The sequence below is a fragment of the Pygocentrus nattereri genome, chromosome 17, assembly GCF_015220715.1.
Source record: "Pygocentrus nattereri isolate fPygNat1 chromosome 17, fPygNat1.pri, whole genome shotgun sequence".
NCBI classification, from domain to species: Eukaryota; Metazoa; Chordata; class Actinopteri; order Characiformes; family Serrasalmidae; genus Pygocentrus; species Pygocentrus nattereri.
Genome location: NC_051227.1, coordinates 17491136 through 17516763, shown reverse-complemented (window position 1 = coordinate 17516763; position 25628 = coordinate 17491136). Strand labels below are relative to the sequence as shown.

Here is a 25628-nt window from a genome sequence, read left to right as displayed (position 1 = left end):
TGGTTCCAGTGACTTACATTAAAACTAAAGTATGTTTTTCCTTCTCCAGTAAAGTTACCATTTGGGACATAAAGTTTGGTCCAACAGCAACGATGTGTCATTTTTCAGCAAAATGTTTTTGCCTCCTCCTAATATGTTAAATTCAGCAAATAAATTGTAATTAATAAGTAACTGTGCATTAAAATATGCAGAAGTGTGTTCTCTGTAAAGGTCTGTTTATTTCTTTTTACTTAGAAAATCAAAACAGGTCACATTTGACCTGGGGCACCCACACTTTTGCACACCACTGCATGGAGACCACAGAAAGCCATAGATTATTAATTTCTATGACTAAAGTGTTGTGCATCTTGCTATGTGATCAATAATCAGTAATAACAGACTGTATTTCCATATTTCTAATGAAAAATGCCTTTTTATTCATTAGATATAACAAGACATTTCTGTTGAGCTTGTCCAGCCTAGCAACAGTTGCTACGAAAGCATCTGAGGACGGAACAAGCTTGATCTTATTGCAATGCATGGGGTTATCCAGGACTTGAACGAAGAACCACTAGGACACAACTGTGAGAACTGTAGAGCCACACTTACTTCTATATGGCTGTGAGTAATGTGTTTTCTCATTGGCTCTCCCCAGACTTGGCTTGACTCCACCCACTTTCTATATGACCCTGAGCTCCAGCACTGATCAATCAGGGTGCGGCATTTGGCATCACACCATGTGAAATCATTTTGACACCAGTGCTAGGGGGAACAAAACTACAGCCGCCCCTCCAACATACAACCTTAAGATTACCCCATTAACGTACATCTTCTCCATAGCAGTGACCAGCCTGTCTTCACAGGGCTGTTTTACAGCCCCCCAGCCTGCTTTGTGCAATGCAACACCACCTTTCTTCATTTGGCTTAGAAGTGAACCAGTACTGTTCATATAGTGATCCACTCTTTTCTTGGACATCTTCTTAGATCTTGGACGAAGACCACCTTTGGATGCAGCTTTATGTAAGGCTGGAAAGAAGTGGAGGAATGGACAAGCAAAAATAGAAAAGTTTCCTTTTTTGTAGCAAAACAATTCCTCTTCCTTCTATTATACCATCTTTCTGGATGCTTTAGTTTGAGATAAATCATGGTTTGAAATGACGTTTTGCATCCTCCACATAAACCATACACTCACCAAACTTCAAGCTTCCAGCTCATTTTTGCATGTTTGTTTATGCAAACCAGTTAAAAAGTGGCACACTATAACCAGCAACTGTCCTTTCCACTCCGAGATGTTCTCCGCATGCATCCCTGGTCGTAGGTGAGGGGTCAGCGGTGAAGCAAGTAGACGACGAGCTCGTAGGTGGACATCATGATGGCTGTGTTGGGGATCTGGCGGACCAGGTGTGTGGTCAGTCCACGGTAAAGTGCCCTAAAGCCCTCCTCCCTACACACAGTGCTCAGGGTGGTGAAGAAGGAACGGTATCGAGTGCCTTCCTCTCTCAACCGCGTCCGGATCACCTCTGCACATGCAAGAAGAAGAAGAAAAACCATATCACTTGAGGCTGGGAATACATTTTTTTTGACCCTCTGACATTATCAAACATGTTTGATATTTATGACTCAAAATGTTCACGAGTCCTGTCTTAAGAAAGTCAGAGCTTTACTCGATGAGTGATTCAAACAACGGCCAATCAGAGAGCTAGAACAGTGGAAACAGGTGAAGAGACGTGCATGAACACCGCCTGATCAGCAGAACACGGAGGCAGAGGAACTGCGTGAAAAACACAGGCAGATATATATAAGAGCTGCTATCATGTTTATAATGTTGAACACATTCTCTTTAATTTCAGCTCAGCTGCCAGTTAGCAGTGAAATATTTCTCCAGCTCTCACTGTGATATCAGCATTTCTCAACCCCATATTATTCCCCAATGTGCGCTTTCGCTAAGCAGAAAAGCACAAATAGGTCCAGTAATTTTAGCTTTATTTGTGTCATGTGATACCAGAGGAGATCTGGGACGGAGTTCTTATTCATAGCACAAACCTATTCTGTGGGTTAAACTCTCTCTTTGCCTTGTCGTCTAGTTTGAGCGCACACGCAACAAAAAAGACAGGAAATTCTGTGACAAACTGACGTTAAGGTTGTGGGGCTCTCAGTTTTAAAAATCTTAAGATTATAAAAGTTGTGTAGTGTATATCCAGCCTTAGAGGAAAAAATAATCTCCTTCATTACCTTATGCCTAAGGAAAGATAGCAACACTGAGCATTAAGATAAAATGCACCAAAAGACTCTTGCTTGCAAATCCATTTCCCATTTGACAGATTCACGGAATAGTTCAGTGAGTACTGCTAACGTTGCTAATGAATGAAATGAATGAAAGTGAACAGTCACCAATTAGCATTTTTAAAACAACATGCTGATTGGTGACCAAAAGCTTCCTTTTCGGAGTGCCTTCAATAAAATGATTGCACTGTTCTGTTACTAACAAAAAAGCCTTGAACTTGTGCTTGAAATTTGCTACCTTGGTACGCTAGGTGGTGATATGCCCCTCTTATTTGTTGATCAGAGATAAACAAGAACTCTAACCTTCCTAACAGTGCAAACTATTTTTATTTGTTCAATATTTCAAACGTGAGTGAGTGAAAGCCTAAGAATACTGACTGAAGCCTGAATATTTAAAATGAAGATCTTAGAATAGTGACTGAGAAAGTTTATAAAATAAAGATGTGATGATGAATGAAAACATACAAACACTCAATAAAAACTGAATATATAAAATAAAAACCTGAGAATATTGAATGTCTTTCCACTCACCGTGTGGATAAGCTATACAGGTGGCACAGGTCTTAGAAGTAGCGGCTGCCAACATCATGCCTACGAAATCTGAGGCGTCTCTCGTCGTCATGTCCTCGTCGTCCATGTGCGTAGCCGCTCTGGCCTGCAGTAGACGCTGTTTAATATTCTCGTAGATCACAAAGTGGATGACCGTCTCAGAGATTCCAGCGTAGGACGCAGACATTCCCCGATAGAACCCCCGCAGACCGTCTGTCTGATACACTCGCCTCACGCATTCGATTGCACTCATCCTGTACTCTCCACGGTTCCTGAATGCATGGAGAGAACCATAACATCATTCTCTAATCCACTACAACTAAGTGTGATCAATCAGGGTCAACCTATTTTCATATGGTACTCAAACTCTGGAGATGCAATAACATTTGTGGCACATTAAAGTAACAGTTTGTCAAAAATAAACATTAAAAAATTGCTTAAAAAAAAAAAAAAAGCTGAAATTTTATCTATACTTTTATCTAGGCCTGTCACAATTACAACCTAATGGTCTGATCGCAATTATTTGAGATAATCACAATTATTTAAATTGACAGCAATATTCCACAGTTTTTCCTCAGATTTCATCATATTCTTGTCTTAAGGCAAACAAACGTAAACAATCAGTAAACAAAAGAAAATCACTCCTTTCTTCTAACTGTCTAGTTCTAACTTACAATGTTAAATATTAATTACGTGTTGTTTAAGTTGAATGTTTGTTATTTTATCACTAGCACAACTAACACTAAGGCCCATCCCATTTCTTATTTTCACCCCTACCCCTTGTTTTTGAGTGTCACCTTGACCCTTGAAACTGAGTTATAAGGGATAGTGGTTGAAACCACCCTCTATGAAATAGGACCATCCAAAAAAAAAAAAAAAACAAAAAACAAAACAAAACAAAAAAATTCTTCATTACTTCATTAACAGCTACTAGCGCTGCTCTGTAGGCGCCCCTGCTAGTCTGCAGTGACAGCAGAGGAGGGTAAAGTTCAGCTCCTCACTGCTGGGCTTTAGTTACATTTAGGGAATCATAAGCCTTCAAAGAGGGGCAATGCGACAATTATTTATTATCACCCACCACTAATTCTTCATTGATATGAAGCTGAAGTCAGCTATTCACCAGCTTCTTGAATTTTCCTGTTCCACATTAAATGGAGCAGCAGATACATTCTGGCGCTTCAGGCGTCAGAACTCCTGGACTATTTAAGGTGGAATGGGACATTTAGATGGCTAGCTACCGAAACATCAAACTATTAGTGATATTTTATGCTTGTTAAGACAATACAATGGTTACCGAAGTTCTCACATTTGTGGGTTTTTTTGGTCACTCGCACAGCCATCTTGCTTGGAGTGCGTCTCTGAAAAACCTCTGTTTGAAGGGCCATGTCGCCCTAATACTTCGCCCTACCCCTCTATCTCAGCAAAAATCGGGACAGCCTACCCCTAGACGTGAACGCGCATAACAGAGGGCTAAGCGCCAAGTGGTAGGGGCGAGGTGTGAAATGGGATTGGGCCTAATTTTTTCCTGTTAATAATCCACTGCAGCTACTTTAGACTTTATTATGGCTTCATTAGCTGCAGAAAATGAAAAAAAGAACAACTGAAATCATTAATAATAACTACTTATGTACAATTAATTGTCAAAAACCACATAAAAAAACTGAAAAAGTTCAGGATTTGGGTGCTCTTTGGGTAATAACCCTAAGAGCTGCGTCTAAAGCATGGTGCTTACCTGGCGTCCAGCTGTAGGCGGGTTTTGATCAGCCAGATCGGATTGGTCGCGGTGATGGCTGTGAACCCTGATTGGAAGGAGAAATAAGATCAGCCTTTTGTACTGAAACTGATATAGCAATACAGAATAAGAAGAAAAAAGAGAAGAAAAAAAGGAATACATGCAGCTTCTAACAGCCAGGATCAGGATGAGAAGTGAAGTTATGAAATATTCATTCTCAAGGGGCCTTCAAGTCTCTACAGCCAGCCAATAGATGTTTATATAAACTCATAACCCTCAATTTTCTCTCTTTCTAGACAGCAGGACTTTGTAAATAAACATGGGGTTTTACTTTGATTGTACAGCAGCCGAAAAACCCAAAATCAAGCGAAAAGAGAAAGAAACAGTGAGCTGGGGAAAGATGGGTTCCCTTAAATTTTCAGTCCTACTTTGGGTCTCTTACACAAGTTCCTGGCTTGTGCAAGATTTTTTATGCAACAAATTTCTGTCTCTTGTGAAATTTGGGGATGTACTGTGAGGATGTGTAGCCAAAAATCACTGCATAATTAATCTTTCTGACAGTATGGTATGTATCACAATACAAAGCTTTTTAAGTTAGCAGTGGCTTATTATTCTGGGATGTCTCTTCACTTTTTAATAGAAAACATTTTAACAAACCAAACTGAATGTGAAATATGTTTACCATGCAAAATAGAAAAACTAAGCTGAACAATATATAAATAAACCCATGTTAATACTTCTTTCTAACACTAGTTCTGCAGGTCCAGCAAGCACTGGTATAACTGCTGCTCCTTTTAAGGTGGATTGGAAAAATCAGAAACCAACTTCGGCCTGGCAGAACTTCAGAAATGGAAACATTTATCCACCTTAAAAGGTGCAGCTCTTACATTCAGGTGCCTGTACAGATGGGTTGGGAAACATGGACAAGAAGCCAATTTTAAAAGAAAGGGAAAAAAAAATACCCATCATTAATATGACAGGCTTGAATTAAAGTACTTACAGTATGATTAACTTAATCAACTTAATTATTGTATATACAAGTAACAATACATGATTTTAAACTTCTGAACAGCTGCTTCTGTGGGTTTTTTCTTTACTAAGAAATTTGATATATTAACAGTGAAACATTTTAAAAGAAGTTTGCATCCCCAAACTCAGGTGCTCAGGTGCCTGTTAGAGTGAAAAATAAAAAGGAAAAGCAGGCGACAGGTAAATGGTGAGTGCTTTACCTGCTATGCCAGCAGAAAGCATGTGCACTTGAGTGGAGTCTGGAACCAGCAGGCCATTCAGTCGCTCTTTAGCCGTCGAGTATGCAGCAAAATAGATCGCCCTGAAAAAACAACAAACACAAGACAATCGGTACACAAACTCACGTGCACAGGCACGCTTACACTCAAACACACACACACACTGACACAGAGAACACGATGTACCAGCCAAGTCACTTCCAAAAAAATAAAAATACAAAAAAATGATCAGAGGTCAACAAGGTGGTCAGACTGGTCAGCTGCAAAACACTGAACACATACAGTAGGATAAACAAACACATCAGAGTGAACTCCCTACACTGCACCAAGACCAACTAGCACGCTCCACTAAACAAGCACATTAACGTCAGCTAATGCGGCCCTGCCGCGTGTGCAGCATTAGACAACGCTTTAATGACCGTTTTCTGTCCTCATTAAAGCACTGACTACAACCCTCAGCATCATCAGCACACGTCAGCTACAGAGAGAAAGAGTGATCATGATGACTAAACACAGTCATCCATCACTCCATCAGGACGCTGCTGAGCACACTCCCTCATTAGGATACACAGGAGTAATGCTGCAGTTCAGAATTCACCAAATGAGCTAAAGGCAAAGACCCCCTGCAATTATTCAATTGCCAGTCCATTAAGTACAAGGTCATTTTTCATGTCAGGGAAAAAAAAAAAAAAAACACAGTTTAACAGAAAATCACACAGAAGCTACAGGAACAAGATATAATAGCAAATTTTTCAGTATTTAGTGTCCACTCTTGCCATTATTATAGGCTCCACTCATTTTATGAGACCTGCATTCAGTTTTTCATTGAAATCTGCTGGATATTTATTCTGAAATTCAGTCTTAGAAATTGGTTGCATTTTCTGATCCTTATGATCCAAGTAATCCAAACACATTCAGTGATGTTGAGGTCTGGAGGGGTTGGCAACTTGCGGCTCTTTTACTTTCCACAGTAGAATTTACTCCACAGTAGAATTATAGTTGCAGGTAAAAATAAAATAATCCTCCTTTGCAGTCAAATAAAGCTCTGTTGATCATTCTAACACAGTTTTAACAACAAATGGTTTTAAACACTGGAGTTAATGTAGAGTTCTAATTCACCAGTCTTTAAATGTTGGCGCGCAGACTGCTGGTCACCATAGCAATGCAGTCTGGCCTAGCTAGTAGCTAATGAAAAGGCAAAGAGAAAGATTTAAGACGAACAACAATAATTCAGAGATGAATGGACTTTCAGTTTATAATCACTCCAGCTGATTTCCTGATGCGTTTAATCTGCAACAAGAAAATGTCAAACACTAAAAAGTCACAAAGCTTAAGTCAGTTTCTTGTTCACCAGCATTTAGTTTGAATTGTCTTGTTCCACCGTAAATGGTGCAGCAGATACATTCTGGCATTTAAGGTGGAACAGGAAAATTCGAACGAGAAGCTGGTGAATGAGAAGTGACATCAGCCTTGTAAAAAGTCGAACATCGAGAGACATTTTACAAGAAACTGTTCTACTTTTGCAGAAAAGTCTCTTGCCGCAGATGTGAGAAAAGAGGCTATGGCTGAGCTACAGTTTAAAGCAGAGCAAAGTAAGCCTGCATTTTCGTTAATATTATATTTTTTAGTCTACATTAGAACATTAGCACACACTGAGACTTATTTACAGCCAAGATGGTAAAATGAACATAAAATGTTGTGGCTCCCAAAGTGGTTTGATTTTTGCTGAAAGGACAAAATGTGGATGTTTTCAGATCTGAAGCAGCTTGATTTTCTCCTCTCTTTCAGAGATGAAAGCTATAAATGCTGTTTATCTGATGGGGGCAGTTTGTGTCTACCAGGTCTTCCAGGTGGTTGTTAGGCATTTTCTCTGGAGCTTTTAAGCATCTTTTGAATTTTAGTTTTGGAAACTACTGTTTTTCATATATTTGATATATCATATATATAATTTGACTCCCCCTTTCATTAACAAGCAGATTACCTTATATCTAATCTCATCTGAAATATCTCCTGAAAAATAAAGAAATCTTATTTTTAAGAGTTCTTAACAGCCATGTAGACTGGAAAAATAGGACTTTTACACTGTACCGTGTACATGTGTAAATGTCTATATAAGGTTTGCATATCAGAGAGACAGTGTGTGGCAGAACTGAGGCATGACTGTCTCATCAGAGAGGCAGTTCTATTCTCAGTTACTGAGTAACCAGAGAGAAATTCCTTGCATGTTCCAACACACTTGGTCAATAAAGCCTGATTCTCATTAGTAGGTCAAAGCTCCAGTCCTGGGCTTTTAAGTCAAATCTAGAGAAAAATCAGAAAACACAACTGCATTGGATCTCCTGAAGCTTTCACAAGAGTCATTCTACTGCTGTAGAATTCAGTTGCTGGTTTTTGCGATGACTAAGAGAATCGGTGAATTATCACTACAATAGTGTGTCTTTGGAGCTGCAGCAAGATTATTTTTTAAATGTTTTTAGTTAGAAATCTAAGGAGCCTCTCCTTTAAGTAAATTGAAAAAAAAAAATTAAAATTAAAATACAAAATTACAAAAGCACTATTCAATACTATGCAAAATGTAGAACAGAACTGTAATCTACCTACAGTTAAAAAAAAAAAAAAAAAAAAAAAAAAAAATTATCAATAATTCTGTTGTAATGCAATGATTTTTCAACACTGCTCAATGTGGAGACACCTCAGGCTGCCTCTTATGAAGCCGCAGGTTAAATTTACTCAAGTCTTGACCTCCTCCACTCGACCTCATCCCCTTTACACCAACTCGGTCTCTGATAAACTTTAACCTTATTAAGAAACCCTGTTCCTCAAGATAAACTCTAGCACATAAATATAAACTCTGAGGATGGATTAACCTAATTGCATAAAGTATTTAAACTAACATATTTTAAGAAAATCAACAAAACATGTCATTTGACTAGCTGCGTTCAAACGTTTGCATGTAACTGCACAAAAAACTGCACCCTGTTCAAAAATGGCTCCACTGTTAATAGAAGTCTCTAAAATTCACCAGTTCACACTAGACACCGCAGCTATTTTATACTCTACCAAACAAATGTTTGCTCTTTTTTTTTCAATTTTCTAATTGTTTGATTTACAGGTATGCTACAAAAAATACCTACACTCCTAGAAAAATACTGTGCCTATCAGGGTACAAAAGCTGTTGCTGGGGTGGCACCCCAGGGCTACATCGATTGACTTAATTAGGGAACATGAATGTACCATTTTCCATTGCAGTTCTATTTTTAAGCTTTATTTACTCTATACACAATGTCTCACAATTTTATACGGTTTTTATCAAAAGGTACAATTATGTCCTTTTTTGTCTGAGAAAGAGAACACAGCGTACCTAAAACTTTTTTTTTTTAAAACTAAAACTACACAGTTGGAACTTCAGCACTATGTTGTACCTTTGAAGGGACATTTATGTGATTTATATCTGCTTTTAATTAACATAAAACAGCTATCTCCTAATTCTTTGCATATAATTCATAAGTGTCTTCTTTAGTATGAAGACCAAGTTTTACCTAAACAGTCCCCAAACTTTTGAATGTATGCACAAATCTCATTGAACTGGATATAAGCTCTACCAACTTTGTCTCTGATGAACTTTAACCTTATTAAGAGCATGCATGAGAGAAAGTGTTTGTCCACAAACGACTGAAGACGAAGGCCACTGCTCCTGCACATGTGTGCTTAGTATGATAAATATGGGCTGTTTCTCACAGACCCAGAGACTTTGTTCTGTTCTACATCTACCGAGGCCATAAACATACCAGCAGCTGGGTGTGCTGTTCCATATGCAGATGGCACCTGAGTACATTACTGCTGATTGCAGTTGACATTACAATGAGAAAGAAACGAGGATCTCACAAGCCAGTCTGGTTTATTTGGTTTCGTTTTCAACACAGTATCAGAATCACTTTTTAGGTCAAGCATATTTGCATACAAAAACATTTGTCTTGATGAAACTGAAGTGGTGTTTAAAACAATACTTCAGTTTTTCAACTTAATCAGAGGCAAATGACTTTAAATGTATTAATAATAAAGGAGACTGGGAAAGTGTCAACTGACTACCACAATAAGCGAGTTTAATATCATTTTTTTAAATAAACTAATATAACAAACTAACGGGAAGTTACTGCATGTGATAGATGGCTGTCTGATACGGATGCATCAGGTAAAGAATGAGTTAAAAATGTGTGAAATTTATGGCCTAATCCTTAATCACAGTAGTGCTGAGTCATGCAGTGCTGTGTTTGTAAGGGGGTATTTACCTGGAAGGAGCAACTCCTACTAGATTGGGGCCCAAACCTCTAAACAAAGAACGAGGTCCCTCCTTCTCCAGGATTAACCTGAGAGAGAGAGAGAGAGAGAGAGAGAGAGAGAGAGAGAGAGAGAGAGAGAGAGAGAGAGAGAGAGAGAGAGAGAGAAATGGCATTAGTTAAATAGCTGAACATCAAATCTGTAATAATACACATATAAATACAGCTTCTCTTACATAGCTTAAGCCTAGTCTTGGTCCCAATCCTATTTTACCCTATGCCCCTACATCTATTTATGACATTTATGTTTTTTGCACCTGTTTTTAGTAGCCTCTTAAACTCCTTTAGACCACTCTTTCATAACTGTATATTTCATAAGCTACATTCAGAAGCTGGGCGTCATATGAGGCTGTAACTCTTCTTTCCAGTCAAATAGACAGTGATGTCATTTTAAACCCTTATAATAAAAGAAGTTGAACTCAAGTTTGTTTTTCTACTGAAAGTCGACCCATTTTTCCCGAAATCTGGGCTATAAACTACAAACAGATGGCATCTCTTCAGTGATCTGCTCTGTGAAAATTATTTTTATAAAATAATAAAATATACAAAGAGCATCAAAGATTTTTGGCAGTAAACTGTAAGCATAGAGCAATATGTGTGATGATAAAACATTTTCTGTTTAAAAAAAAAACTAACAAAAAAAAAAAAAAAAAATGACGTAGTTCATGCATGAATAATTTGCCTTACGATTTGGTCATGTGAATTCAGATGGACAAACCAAAATATACCCTGGAGAGTAAGAGTAATTCTTTATGTACATTTAATATACTTAAAATGTCTTCCTTAGTATGAAGACCACATTTTACACAGTTAAACAGTTGACAGTACACAAAAATCCCACTGAACTGGATATAAGCCACTACGACAGCCTCTCATTTTTAAGGGTGTGGCTGCTTTAGTAAGATTAAGGTGTCAGTCAGCACCATGGTAGTATGTCCTTTCACACACACACGTAAGTGACTGTTACCACAAGGACGAGCTTAGCGCTGCACGTTCACTGACTCACATTCAGCACAGTGTGTTCAGGGCACAGCCGACAATCCTGAACGTGTTTAATGCAACTAAATGCACTAAAAGGGCCATTTTTAAAAAGCTCGACAAATCTGTGGGCCAGCTGTGTTTATTTCATGTTGCAGTGACCCAAATTGGCCATTGTTTATTCAAAATATACAACTGCAAAATAGTCAACTGAATACCTGAACCACTAATAAAATAACTGAAAATAAAAACATTCTTTTATGTAAAACACCAGGCTACACTGGCTACAGAACACTGTTAAACCTCCTCAAATGTCCCCATGAGGAAGGTGTTTATAAACTGCCTATTTGCCTTAAATAGACACCTGGCATCTTTTCTTTGTGTAACTGCTGGCCCATAGATCATTTTCGGGGGAGGGGGTCGAAATGCACATTACGCTGCAGTGCATGCTGGGAACTGTAGTGCAGCTCATGGTAAAACGAGCTAAAATTAATATTAAAATCTTCAAAATAACAGAAGGAAAACCGTTTTTCCAAGCCAGTTTTTAGCTGTTTCTTTTGGTCCAATCATCATGAAATTTACATACAATGTAAAGAGCAACAGGCATTTCCAAATTAGGTAAAAAACCTAACCGCCAAAAATGGAGATACAAAGTTTTGTCCCGACAGCAGTGATATGTTAGCCTTCACCCTTACAGCTTGGTAGCACCATGGGATAAGAAGAGAAAAGCTAGTGGGTGGAATTTGACACGATTAAACTGAAGAGAACAGTGAAAAAACTAAACATAAAGGTCTTGTTTCTACACAGCTCTGATTTCATACTGCACAGAACTGGCTTTCCCAAAAGCATCTCAGCACAAATAAATGGTAGAGCGAGTATCACACTGAACACTCTCTCTACCAGTTAAGATCAAGCTTTTGGCTTTGGCCAAGACAGAATATTCAGAAATTTTATATCAAGTCAAGTCAAGAGGCTTTTATTGTCATTCCATCTATGTACAAGTACACAGTGGAGTGAAATTACGTTCCTCCAGGAACATCACGGATCAACAAGGAACAAAGTACAAAGTGCCAACGTGAACAATCGTTCACACCCTTTTGTAGCTGCTCTTTTTACCATGCTGTTCTAAAAAGGGCAGTAATAAAGCTGAGGGAGTGTTTAACCTTGCAGCGTGTTTATTTGGTCCAGCACTGAGCACACGCACCAAATTTTGGATGCGTTCCACACGGACAACGACAGCTCTGAAATTAACTGTCACCAGGCACGTGCACGGGATAAGGCTTATTACTGAACTGTCAAGCCACAGTAGCTTGTGGAAACAGGCTCAATATCAATTTAGTTGCTAAATAATACTCGGGGAGTATCTGTAAGTTCTCATCCAGAATGCAGCAGCACAGCTTGTCTTCAGTCACGTCGCTATACTTCTGAGCTCCCTTCACTGGCTTCCTATAGTGGCACGCATCAGATTTAAAACCCTGTTTGTCCACAAAGCCAAAAAACAGACCAGCTTCTTCCTACCTGATGGCAACGGTCAAAACCCCATGAGCCCTTCAAGCTTCGAGTACAGCTCAGCTTGACCAGCCATCCTTCAAGAAGCGCAGAAGACAAGCATCAAGAATGCTCTTCGTACTGGCACCCAGGTGGTGGACCGAACTCCCACTGGCTGTACAGTTTCTCGTGGTCTTCAAACGCAGACTGAAGACACGTCTTTTTATACAGCACTTAAGGCCCTATCCCATTTCTCATCTTGGTAGCTAGCTAGAGATAATAACTCTCCCGTTCTACCTTAAATAGTCCATCAGTATTGACACCTGAAGCACCAGAATATAATCGCTGGACCACTTAAGGTGGAATGGGGAAAATCTGAACAAGCTTCAGCTTCGTATCACCAAAGAGTTAGCGGTGGGTAATAATAAATAATTGTCTTAAACCCCCTCTTTGAAGGCGTATGATCCCTAAATGTAACTTAAGCCCAGCCGTGGGGAGCTGAACTTTACCCTCCTCTGCGGTCATGGCAGACGGGCAGTGTCACCTACAGAGCAGCGCTATTAGCTGTTAACAAAGCGATTATGTTTTTTAATTGGAGGGTTGTCCCATTTCATAAGGCAAGATTTCAACCACTACGGTTAGGGCGATGCTTGAAAACAAGGGGTAGGGGTAAAAAAAAAAAAAGAAAAAAAGAAATGGGATTGGGCCTAAATTGAGCTAAGTAACTAACTGTAATGTATTGCACTGCAGTGTTTAATCTTTTCTACGCATTAACATGGGTTTCTGTTTCTAGCAGTATCTGAGCTCAGGACTCGCTTTCTCTCTAGCCTATTTGTAACTTGCAAAGATACTTTCTCTAAATAGACAAAGCACTTTTTGTAAGTCGTTCTAGATAAAAGCGTCTGCTAAATGCTGTAAATGTAAGTTACCATACACCGGCCTCTTTCCTGCATCTACACTGTATATGGTCTATTATCAAGCCATCAAACTCTAACAGCCAGTGGAAACACCTCCAACCCTTTTATGCCGAGCCAAAATGTCCCCTTTTGATCAATTCTGCTTTGATACTGTGATTTCTCAGTGCTTTTGTTGCATTTGTTTTAATATATGCAGATCATGATCTAACAAAGCCAAAAATGTAGTTTTTTTCTGTTTTGCTTGGGTCACAAACTATAATTTTGAGCAAACAAATGCATGAATATGAATGCACTGCACACTTTGGTGGCCTTTTAAGGTGCTTTTCCACTGCATGGTATTGGCTTAACTTGACTCGACTCAAGGTTTGCTGGATAGTACCCGGTTTGGATAGTACTTTTTCGGTATCATCTCTGTCTAGGTTCCAAGCGAGCTGAGTCGATACCAAAAGGTGATGTAAAAACTCTACACACTACTGACTTGGGCTACATTTACACAGCAGGTAAAAGTGGCCCAAATCTGTTTTCTCCCCAATTTAGTCATTTCCAATTCCACCTGCTACTTAGGACTCCCCTAATCACACGATACTACCAATGCTAGGAGGGTGAAGGCAGCACAGGCTTCCTCCGAGACCTGTGAAACCAGCCACCGCTTCTTTTCGAACTGCCACTCACGCAACGTCACAGGACAGCCAAACGCACTCAGAGGAAAGTGCCAACCGCCACATCTGTTACGTCAGCTAACAGACGCCTGCGCTGCCAAGCATCACGTTAAGTGATGGGGGGAGAAGGGGGGCCATCCTGCCCACACAGAGAGAGCGAGGCCATCAGAGAGCGAGGCTTGGTCAGAGAGAAGCGCTGAACACGTATGCTAACATTAGCTACCAGGTCAGCGCAGCCTTTTGAGACACCTTTTTTGAGCCATCAGAATTGTCTTGTCAGCTGAACTCTGATGTTGTGTCTCCAAAACTGAATGCCTTTGGTGACATTAACACATTTCTGAACTCCTTCATGTCTCAGTTTCCTTTGCCGTCGCCATGGCGACCAGCTACAATGAGGGTGTGCTATACCTGCAGTTGAAGACCTAAGTAGCTGGAACCAACAGGGTACCATGCAGAGGAAAAGCGGTTTTACTGTTACCCTGGTTAAACGAAATCATTAAGTGTTCGATGATGATGTGAATCATGTTCTGAATGTGCGTCCACACTCATTACGAAACAGTGCAACAGTAAAAGGCAGCATGGAGCTTCTTTTACACAGTGACAGGACAGCAGCTTAGTAGCTACTTCCCACAGTAGCTCACAGAAATCTCCAGATCCACATGTTATTCCAGTTTACTGACCAACCTCACTGGCATGTTTACCACCTACTCTGGGAGCAGATTTAATCAGTCAAAGGAGGGAAATATTCTGAATGAACTCCCAGTAAGAGGTTAAGTGTATTTAGGGAGTGTCCATTAGCTACTAGGCCCATATGATAACATATCGGGATTGTTTATCGCTCCTTTGACAGTGGTGAATTAAAGGTACAGGACTTCGGAAGAGAGCCAAACAGCATGTTCTTTATTTTTTTTATTGAATTGAGAATACTACTTTCAGAGAAGTACTAGCTTTCAGTAAGGAAGCTTTTAGAAACATGAAACTTTTCAGACGTCTGGTTCCCATCACCACGGATTCTGACTCAGCAAGTTTCTCTAGAAAGGCACATTTCACATGAAAACACATGACTGTGTTTCTATCCAAAAATTTTGAAAAATCGGTGGATTTCCACTTTAAGACAGCCATGATGAGTGAGTAATGTGCACATTGCTACTGTCCTAAAACAATACTTTTCACAATTTATGCTGAACACAAATGGCAGACAAAAACAAAGAAATGCCAGCTGTGCTTTAGACTGTGTGAATATTTCCAGACCAACAGAATAAATTCAATTTACTTCTTTTACTTCTGTGAGTCATTATTACAACAGCCACCAAACGTTTAGGTCATCAATTCTTCACCCATTGGATGACTTTGTCTCTTTTCATTCTCAAAGTGGTATATTCAGCTAATCCTCATGAGCCAAACAGTTTGGCTCTCATCAGATTCCTGAAGGCGAACTGACGGCTCTGGTGCGAGTGCAGGGATTGGCTGGGAAAGGGGGAGTGTATCAATGAGATTCAGACAAGAACAGACTCTTTCATGAGAAAGAGCAAAGAGGAAAGAGTGAGGGAAGAGAAGGAAGATTAAATATGGAATGTGAATAACAGAGAAGGTCTATCCGAGCAAAAATAAACAAGACTGAAGGGCAAAGCACAGAGTTGTCATCCAAATCATGACTTCGTCAAACACGCGACCCAAATTTTTCACATAATCTCTGGCTTAACTTTCAGCAGTGAGATCTCAGCCAAAAGGCAGATGGACCAGCCACTGGAGCGTAGAACAGTGAGGAAGCTGGCCATTACTACAGCCTCACAACCACTTACTTACAGTCTGAATGCTTATACCAGGAATCGGCAACATTCGGCTCTTTTACTGCCCCGTTGCGGCTCCACAGCAGAATTAGATGTTTAGGTTAAAATAAAGTAATCCTCCTTTGCAGTAAATTAAAGCTCTGTTGATCATTCTAACACACTTTTAACAATAAAAGGTCTTAAACACTGGAGTTAATGTAGAACTTCTAATTCAACCTTTAACTCTGAAGATTGGCACGCAGACTGCTGGTCACCATAGCAATGCGGACAACAATCTCACTTCGCTAGTAGCTAACGAGAAGACAAAGAGAAAGATTTAAGACTAACATCGATAATGGAGATGAATGGGCTTCTTTGCGTTTATAATCACTCCAGCTGGATTCCTGATACGTTTAATCTGCAACGAGAAACTGATGAAAACTAAAGTCTTGAGGCTGAAGTCGCTTCCCGTTTGCCAGCTTCTTGTTTGAATTTTCCTGTTCCACCTTAAATGGCGCAGCAGCTACATTCTGCATTCTTACATTTAAGGTGGAACAGAAAAATCCGAACAAGAAGCTGGCCAACGTTTTTGAGAAAAAGTTTCCTGCCAGAGATGTGAGAAAAGCAGCTATAGCTGAGTTAAAGCTTAAAGCAGAGCAAAGCAAGTCTGCGTTTTCATTAACATTATATTGTTCTGTCTATAATAGTACATTAGCACATACAGAGACATATTTACAGCCAAGATGGTAAAATATTACGTCAATAAAATGGATATAAAATGTTACGGCTCCCAAGGTGGTTTGATTTTTGTTGAACAGACAAAATGGCACTTCTTCATGTCTGGCTTATACAATCAAGTAAGCTCTAGATGCTCAATAACAGCATTACTGAGACAACCTGCTGGCTACTTTAAACTGACTGTCTGGCAAAAAAAATCTAGAGTAGTTTCCCGTTACCTCAAATGTAGTTGATCCACCAAGATACTGCCTATATTTAGCTCAGCTGACGTGTGAATCCGCAGACATCTGCTCCAAAACTGCAACCAGCCAATGTATCATTGTATTTTAACTGATCGGTGTTGTAATTTTAATAAATAACATGGTTCAGGTTAACGCACTTGTGTAGTATTTGAACGCTGTTGCTACACCTGAACCAAAGCACTGCAGCATAATTATAAACGACTTATTGTACTGAATAATCGGTCATCTCTTACCTTCCATGTAGCACTTGACTTGATTGAAAATGCCAGTTTCATCACATACTTGCCTCAAATGTCAAGTTGTTAAATATTCTCAAACAGACTTTCTTACAAGCTTTCTGAAGACCTAGGACAAATCAGCCATGTCGCAAAGCCAAGGAAGCCCCCTTTTCTGTATAATACATTCAAGGAATGCATTCTTCGTTTTTGTGAAAAAAAGGATTCAGCTGGTGAATCGATCAAAACCTCCAGTCACACCACAATCCTTCACACACAGCATGGGTTGGGGCCGTCATGGGTTGGAAGTTAGAGAACCAGCTTCGTGACCAGAAGGTCACCAGTTTGATCCCCAGAGCCGACAGCACATGACTGAAGTGTCCTTGAGCAAGGCACCTAACCCCCAACTGCTCCCTGGGCACTGCGGATTGGGCTGCCCACCACTGCGGGCAAGTGTGCTCACTGCCCCCTAGTGTGTGTGTGCTCACTAGAGTGTATGTGGTGTTTCACTTCACGGATGGGTTAAATGCGGAGGTAAAATTTACCCGTTGTGAGACTAATAAGGGTCACTTAATCTTAATCTTAATAAAATAATTTGGAAAAAGGTGGAAACAGTCATGAATGATGAGATGTCGCATAAAACTACAATGAAATTTAATAACAAGTCTTTTCTTTTTCTATTTTTTTTGCTTATGTCAGAGGAGCGTTCATACACCAGAGCTAGGAGGGTCTGTTGTTGTCCTGGGGGCTGGTTTCTACCTCAGTTTGGTCATTTCCCTACTCAGACCTGATTCAACACTTCTGTTTACTGCAACGTTTAATGGGTGTGCTTGGCCTGGAGGTGAACATGCCAATTATGCAGAAACGGCAGAACAGTTGTCACATGGCTCAAAACAGTTGTAGCAGATATATTGAAGCCCGAATTTTGTCCATTTGCACGGTGCTAATTGGTGGGGTATAAGCTTTCATTACTTGTTAGCTCCATCAGCCTCGTAGCTCTAAACCAAGACTAAAGAAGTAACTCCAGACACTACACTAAACGTCTTGGCTGATTGACTACATTTGAAGTGATAGGGGGGAATCTTTGCGTTACTTTCACAGATTTGGTCAAGAAGTTCCCTCGATAAGTACAAAAAAGCCCACTGGGAGAAAGTATAGTACAGTATACATACTTAAGGCAGTGCAGGGGGCCAGGTGGGGCCATTCGGGCTACGCCGGCTCCGCTGACTGTGCTGAGCTGAACGCTGGAGATGTAGAGCGTTATTGCAGAAGACTGCAGCCTTGTCTTCACCACCTCCAACGGGCACGTGAGTATAGCGCCCACTGTTCCCCCACATCTTCAGAAAAAACATGGAGAGTGAAAAACAACCGTTACACAACATTCTGGCACCATCCAGAAACCTGCTGTAAGACCTGGGCCTCCTAGACACACATATCCAGAAAGACGACGAAAGAATAAGAGTAAAAAGGAATGAGAACAAGAAAAAGTGACATGTCATCCTGACCAAGTCGCCCAGCCTCACATTTAAATTCTTCTTTTTATTGTAGACAGAAGACTCAACATGATTGTACACGGAGCTGCCAGTTTATTAGGTACATTAGCTACATTCAGGGGTCATCTTTATCAAAAATACCAACACAAATACTTATACATCTTATACATACATATATCTGTTTTTAATGAAACAAGCAGTTGATCAGTGTTCTACATAGTTAAAAAAAAAAAAAAAAAAAAAGACAGTTCTTCAATTATTTTTCAGTAAAGAAAATGGTTCTATGCAGAACCATGAACACTCAAAGAATTCTTTGCTTGCTTAAAGGGTTCTTTGCATCATAAAGACACTTCGGATTGATGGAGAATATGCTGTAGGTGGTTCTACATAGAATCATACTGAAAAGGGTTCCATATAGCACCAAAAGGAGATCTTCTATTACCAGAGGTCTGACATCATAACAACAGAAGAATGCTTTTTGGTGCTATTCAGAACCCTTTTCTAAAAGGTTCTATATAGAACCATCTACAGCGCAATCAATCATGAACAAACATTTAACAATGCAATAAACACTTTACAGAAGCATTTTTTCTTTACTAAAGAAAGAACCATTATTTTTAAGAAGGTACAAGTACTGACGACATTCACAATGTTCAGAAAAGCATATTATACCGTGCTGTGACATAATTTATCACAATATGTATTCATATAGCGATGTGTTATAAGCATACTCCCCAGCCATACATGCTACTATGTCATGTTGAGAACGAACCACCGCTCAAACAATCTCATCTGATCCTGATGTTAGAAGAAAAAAAAAAAAAAGAAAAAAAAAATCAAAGGAAAAGACCAAAATGGCCTTGAAATTAAACATGTTCCCCACATAAAACTCAAGTACAGCCATAAAACAAAACCCAAAGTTAACTTCATACCTAAAAACTAGCTATCCAATGGTTTTTTAGTACATAGAATCCATGGTTCTGGATAAAATGGTTCTTCTCTATGATGGAAGACCTGCTAAAGACTTGCTTTTGAGAAATGGCTCAAGTCGAAATGCAGCAAATCACTATAAATGAACCAAGTGCAATAAATATGTATGTTTGAGCATTTATTACATTTTATACAACAGTTAATCCCGGCCACACAAGATGATTGGTTGAGAGGAGTTCTAATCCTGCTCTTATTTCACCATAACATCACAGATTTTTCACAAACACTGCATCACTCTGCTGAGACGGAGTCGTTGCTAAGCAGCGACTTTGACAGCTGTAGGAGACGCTCAAGCCATTTGAACATTTTTACTTCTTACTCTGCCACAAACAGAAAACGGACACTTAAGATCACAATTGACTGACAGTCGATTTGGTCAGACTGTCGTCACCACTGAGCAGCTTTTCAGTCAGCAGCTGCTACAGAAGAACAGCTAAACAACCTGGAATCAGCCAGAAATGAACCCAATACCATTCGCTAAACGTGTGGTCTGATCTTCAAAGTCTGACCAAATCAGACTGAGACATAAAACTGACCCAATAAAAAACAGAAAAGCTGCTCAGTGGTGACGACAGTTTGGGAATTCAGTGTAAGGTGCTGGAGAAAGAACTGCCGGCTGAGCAGCGAGCGGGCGGAGCTCATTACTCTGACTTGGCAACAAAACTGCTTGTTAAGGAACTATAATTTGGAGGGAGGAACTGAACATTAAACGCCGTGTACACGGCTCAGTTTATTAATTTATTACTTTATTTATTTACCTGCTGTATAAAAGCAGTAGAACACTCAAGGTCGTGTGTTATCGTTATAACATCACGGCTGTGATGATCTACGGCAACCTAATCACAGCCGTGGTGTTATTTCACGATAACACACTCCCTCTCGTGTTCTATTGCTTAAACGTTAGGCAAGACATATGAGCATTTCTCTAAAAATTGCCCCTGAATTTCAGTACTTTCAAGCATTTAAAGTACTCTGGGTGGCCACTTTTCCATTGATGGATAAAAAAAATGGTGTAAAATGGGGGCTGATAGGCTGTGCATCAACATATGGGCTACAGTCAGCAGTGGTAAACCTACAAAGTGCACCAGTAGGGTAGGAGTTTCTGACAAAATGGCCAAAAAGTGTAAGTACAAGGTAGGTGAGGTGCGAAGTGCATGGTGTTCACCTTAATGAGGAACTGCACTGAGGTAAACACAGTGCATTTTAAATAAGACAGCAAGACCACGCTAAATGTACTGACTGAAGAAAATCTGTTTAAACCTAAACAAAGAGTCATATTTTATAAACCTTCAGATTTGGGCGTAACGCCAACACACAAATGAGAACAGATGCTGGAAACTAGAGACAGTAAGCTTTTAAGTAGCACGTCAAAGTTTGAGTTCTTCTGCTTTGGAGCACTGCATGCCTTGGCATACAGATCTGGGTCAAAAACAAAAAAAGCGATCTCCTGCTTTGTCAACAAATGGAGAATTGGAAAAAAGTCTTGTGACCAACACAAAACCTTCCAAATGACCCGAGACCTGTTTCACGAAGCAGGAGTTTAAGCTTAGTCTGACCATACCTTGGGCTCACGATGGTGGAACATCTTTTACCAGGCTACATTACAACTGTACTGTATCGCTGTTGTCAGAAGAAAACCTTGTATCTCAATTTTTGTCATTTTTCAGTTCCATCATCTGAAAATGCCTGTTGTCCTTTACATTGTGTGTAAATTTCATGATGAATGGACCAAAACAAATGACCTAAAATGACTTGTAAAAATGTCTTGTTCCACTGACTTGCATTAAAAGTAAAGAAAGTTTTTTCCTTCTCCTGTAAAGTGATCATTTTGGAGATACAAGGTTTTGTTGCCACAGCGGCGATCCTAACCTGCTCCATAAAGCAGTTAATACTCCAATAAGGGACATTAATAAAGCTATTCTTTCTGTATATTTACATTGCATCATTTCTTCTTACTTAAAAATAAACCGCTTGACTCCTTTTACACGACTGGCCATTCATAATAAACTTCACCCTTTCCCTGTCAAAGTGGGATAACAGGAAAAGTTGTTAACCCAAAATTACATGACATAAGTTGCTCGTCAGATTCATGATCAGAGGGAGAAAACAAATTAAACAGCCAACAAAAGTTAATTACTCTTATGCGCTGACGTGTTTACTGGAGCAGACGTTACACCTCCGGCTGTCCTGGATTGTGTATCAGCTCTGAAACCACACCGGTCTAAGTTTGGACGCTCAGCAGGCACATAAAGCCTACATACCAATCAAAACACAGATGACTGCCATGCATTTGAGCTCACTTATAAGAGGGCTACCAGTAACTGAAGCCAATCTGTTCCTCATGGTGAAACCATGTACCAAAAATAATCTGAGCTTCTTTTTAACACTAAGCATACTTTACATGAATGGACTTGACTGACCTGGGAAACCAGCTCACTGCCTGGACTGGCTGAACCATGTTTTGGATTTCTTAGCAAAAGGAAGAAACACTAGGATGATGCAACAGAAGTGAAAGGAGCTTTTGCAGACCGCAGCCTTGGAGTGAGCGTTCAAATGACTGAGTGAATGCAAATGTGCAGGAAATTAAATAAGTTAAAAGTTATGTCCAAATTTTCATCCCTCACCCCAAATGCTGAGACGTGCTCAGAGTCTATAATAGAAATCTTCCACAAGCTTCCATTATTTGTCAGCGACATCAGCCTTGCAGCTTCAGTGCAGAATGAAAGAAGATTTCACACACCAAACGTGTCTTAGTGGATCGCGTTGGGAACAAAAGGGGGGGAACATTTGATTTTCTCTGAACCAGTCCTTTGAAGTATTAGTAATACATATGAGTAAGACATACTACTGCGGTCTTGAAAACCTTGTATCGGCAAAATGGTAAGTTTAAAGGAGAAGCAAAAAACCTACTCCACTTTTAATGTAAGTCAATGGAACCAGACTTCCTTCTGAATAATTCTGAGCTGTTTATTTTGGTCCATTCATCATGAAATTAACACACAATATAAAGGACAACAGGTATATTCAAATGATGTCAAAAACTGAAAAACAACAAAAATGGAGATACGAGGTTTTGTTCCGACAGCAGGGACATTAAAAATGTGCACAGATGACACAGAACATTTTCTGAACTGTTCTCTGGTTTCAGTAGAACATGCACACTCAGATACAGCCTTGTGTGAATATTACTGACACCTGAAGAACTGAGATTCGGTATTCTCTGTGAAGCGCACTACAGGGCCCAACTAGTGCACGTAGTGTCTAACAAGACATATTGGGACTCGGTTTCTTCTACTCTAACACACCCAACTGAACTCCTGAGTATTACTGACAGTGCTATAGAATCTCAGGAACTTAGATAGGCGTCAACACACACACTACTGGACGTTTAACTACGTATATGAAACTACTTTTACTGTATCGCATTAGAAGAGAGAGATATTTATCAATGTATGATTTTTTTTTTGATGTTTTGTACTTTTTTTATTGTTACATAATTTTAAAATGCTAGTTGACCTGTACAGTGTGCTGAAATTTCATGGTGAACGGTCCAACAGAAATGCTCCAAAAGTGCTTGGACAACAATCTGGTCCCATTAACTTCCATTCACAGTAGAGCAGGTTTTTTTCTTCTCCTGTAAAGTTACCATTTTTCACCCGACAGCAGCGATATGTGCTTAAATACCTTACGTTCTTTTGTGTATTTCCTATTTTCTATATTTTATGCATCCCAAAACAGGGAAAAATACATAAGACAGCCACATATCACTGGCGTCAGAGCAAAACCTTGTATCCCCTTTTTTTTTGTCGTTTTTCAGTTTTTGACATAATTTGAAAATGCCTGTTGTTTTTTTTTATATTGTGCGTAAATTTCATGATGAATGGACCAAAAGAAATGACCCATCATGGCTTGGAAAAAGTCTGGTTCCACTGACTTACAGTAAAGGCAAAGCCTCCTGTAAAGCTCTATATCGCTGCTGTCAGAAGAAAACTTCATATGTCCAATTTTGGTGTTTTTCAGTTTCTGACAGAATTTGAAAATACCTGTTGCTCTTTACATTGTCTGTAAATTTCATGGCGAATGGCCCAAAATGACTTGGAAAGACGTCTGGTTCCATTGACTTCCATTAAAAGTAAAGTAGTTTTTCCTTCTCCTGTAAAGTTGACGTTTTGGAGATACGAGGTTTTCCTCCGACAAGTTATTATGGAAGCAATAATTCACCTGTTGGCCTGATAGATTACTTATATACTTACTGGTTTAACCTATATAGTTAACCAATATCAACCATCAACCAATCTGAAGCAATTTCTTCTTATATTCTTTTGTGTATTTTATGTTCTGCATGTTTTAAAAAGTCTATGGGACAATTAAAGTTGAGCTGAACTGAATGCTTTGGTTTTGAGGTGCTGACCAGAAGCAGAGCTGGAAGATGAGGTAGTTGAAGTGTCAAATCTTCCAAGTCTAGAGTTCAACAGTCCTGATTTAGACTGCAAACAGGTTTAATAATGTAATTTACATTAGAACAAGTTATTATTGAAGCAGTATCTCACGTGTTGACCTGACAGTTGAGTTCGGTCACGTACTAAGTGGGGTGAGATAACGTGTCTGTAGTCACGTTGACCTCCTTGTCCACCCTCCTCTCCATATGCTGACATTTCTGCACTTTCATATGCATAAACACTGACCTAGAGCTGTTACTGAGCACCAGAGTCACCCGCTGCCTCGTGGCAGCTAAATGAAGCTCAAGCTTGTTGAATCTTGACCTTTGCCTCAAATATAACTTAAGCAAATTAGCTTAGCTTAGCTACAAGACTATATGAACACAGCCCTGTCCTGAGCTGAAGTTACTCACCCTCCAGCAAAGAGATGAACCAGTGTGTCTCTTTGGCTCATCTTCACACATATTCTCCGGAGATCCGCAGGGCAGCGAGGCGGCGGCAGAGCTGAAGCCGCAGAGGGCGAACCCAAACTCGGCTAACTTCACTTCGACCACCGCTGCTTCTGGAGCTTCAATAAAACGAGGATTTTTGTGCTCCTTTGCGATATAACCCCCGAGTCGTCTGCATGAGGGACTGAATATGGTCTCACTGTGTGGCTACATGCCATTTAAGCGAAAAAAGCTTAAAAAAAACACAAAAAAACAAAGACGTTTCCAACTTCACACCCGCCTCCAACTGCGCTCCCGCTTTACGTTTACACTGTAGTGAGTCGCGCACGAATCGGTTGACTTTGAACAAGGGCTTCGAAGCGTTGAATCGATTCACACGAACGAACGAATCTATTTTAAGTTACCAAACAACAAAAACTTAATACAATCAAATAATGCATGAGCATTACATTGCTTCAGTCGTCTAACATATATTTAATGTATACACGAAACAAATATCCTGATTTCGTACACGTTTAACCAAGAGATTTGCTTAACACTTTAAAGGAGAACTCCACCAACTTGTCAAAATTCTTGCCCAATTCTTTCGATGCGATATAAGCAGGGTCATTCAGAGTGATTTGGTGTGGTTAATTGTAGAAACTCGTATCTCTTTACAGTGGTGGGGGTAGGAACCAGGGGTCACAATGTCTACAACAATGCCTTACAACACTCTGCATTTACCTACCCACCATGAATTGATCGAAATAAAAGAATTATCAAGACGTTTTAAGCTAAAACTTTATCACAAAACTATTATAAAACATTGTCTCAGACATTCATAACCTTTTCATGTAACACCTTTGTCTGAGGGAGCTTTTAGAGCTGGACGTCTGGTTCCTATCGTCACCACTGAGAACAATTCTGACTCAGTAAGTTTCTCTAGAGCAGAGCATTTCACACCAAACCATCTGAATGGCTATGTTCACATCTTAACCACGTAATTAGGTAGGAATTTAGAACATTTGGTGGAATTCCCCTTTAAACGCAAGTTGGTAATGTTAAAGTTGACATTTTTATTTCACTAACATTTTATATATTAAATAATGCGCATTAATAGGAGTTAAATCAGACTAAAACGTTTG

The 25628-nt window shown here is 39.6% G+C and overlaps 1 protein-coding gene across 1 annotated transcript; it reads right to left on the bottom strand.

The window, feature by feature from the left end:
- Positions 1-392: 392 nt before the first annotated feature.
- On the bottom strand, positions 393-24802 carry LOC108440473 (solute carrier family 25 member 36-A-like). The gene is made up of 7 exons (XM_017719340.2): positions 24469-24802; positions 18306-18470; positions 10080-10157; positions 5773-5873; positions 4544-4610; positions 2794-3083; positions 393-1499 (listed from the first exon to the last, which is right to left on the bottom strand). The coding sequence occupies exons 1-7, from the start codon at positions 24507-24509 to the stop codon at positions 1306-1308; spliced, it is 936 nt and encodes a 311-aa protein (XP_017574829.1). The 5' UTR covers positions 24510-24802; the 3' UTR covers positions 393-1305.
- Between the last annotated feature and the right edge of the window lie 826 nt (positions 24803-25628).

Coding starts and splice junctions, on each gene's coding strand:
- LOC108440473 (XM_017719340.2), bottom strand. CDS start 24,509: ATGAGCCAAAGAGACACACTGGTTCATCTCTTTGCTGGAGG. Junction 5,874..10,079: donor GTAGGAGTTGCTCCTTCCAG/GTAAATACCCCC, acceptor TTGTTTTTTCAG/GGCGATCTATTTTGCTGCAT. Junction 1,500..2,793: donor CTGTATAGCTTATCCACACG/GTGAGTGGAAAG, acceptor TTGCATGTGCAG/AGGTGATCCGGACGCGGTTG.